At 48.6% G+C, this 514-nt stretch overlaps 1 protein-coding gene across 1 annotated transcript in view; it reads left to right on the forward strand.

Annotated features, from left to right (window-relative positions):
- The window catches only part of EMH_0091010 (uncharacterized protein), a gene marked incomplete at both ends in the record, with an annotated part of 1,593 nt that extends 1,113 nt beyond the window's left edge, over window positions 1-480 (forward strand). Inside the window, 3 exons of the mRNA XM_013501667.1 lie at window positions 107-172; window positions 261-327; window positions 432-480. Of these exons, the coding sequence (XP_013357121.1) occupies window positions 107-172; window positions 261-327; window positions 432-480 (182 nt within the window). The remainder of the gene's footprint in view (window positions 1-106; window positions 173-260; window positions 328-431) is intronic.
- Window positions 481-514: the final 34 nt, after the last annotated feature.

Genomic DNA, 514 nt, shown 5'->3' on the forward strand with positions numbered 1-514 from the left:
GGGTTAGGGGTTTAGAGTTTAGCGTTTAAGGATGCTACATACTTCTCGGGTTTGCAAGGGTTTAGGGTTTAGGGTTTAGGGTTTAGGGTTTAGGGTTTGTGTGCAGCGGAGTTAGAGCAGCTGGCAACAGAAAGCGCCAGACTTCAGGCGGAGGTAGAAGAGCTCAACGCGAGTAAGTGAAGGGGTTTAGGGTTTAGGGTTTAGGGTTTAGGAATTAGGGTTTAGGGTTTAGGGTTTAGGGTTTAGGGTTTTGGTTGCAGTATTTATGTGTGTACAGAGACGGAGCGAAACCTGCAGGAAGTGCAGGTGCTATTGGAGGAGGACAAGGTAAGGGTTTAGGGTTTAGGGTTTAGGGTTTATGGCTGTATATCTACTTTCTAGGGTTTAGGGTTTAGGGTTTAGGGTTTAGGGTTTAGGGTTTGCGGGTTCAGGCTGTTGACGCCGAGCTGGAGAGGGTTGCAGCAGCAAAGAAGAAAGTAGAGCTCCGCCTACAAGCCGCACAGAGGAAGCTGCA

Source organism: Eimeria mitis, genomic scaffold (genome assembly GCF_000499745.2).
Source record: "Eimeria mitis Houghton genomic scaffold, Emh_scaff7310, whole genome shotgun sequence".
Classification (NCBI taxonomy): Eukaryota; Apicomplexa; class Conoidasida; order Eucoccidiorida; family Eimeriidae; genus Eimeria; species Eimeria mitis.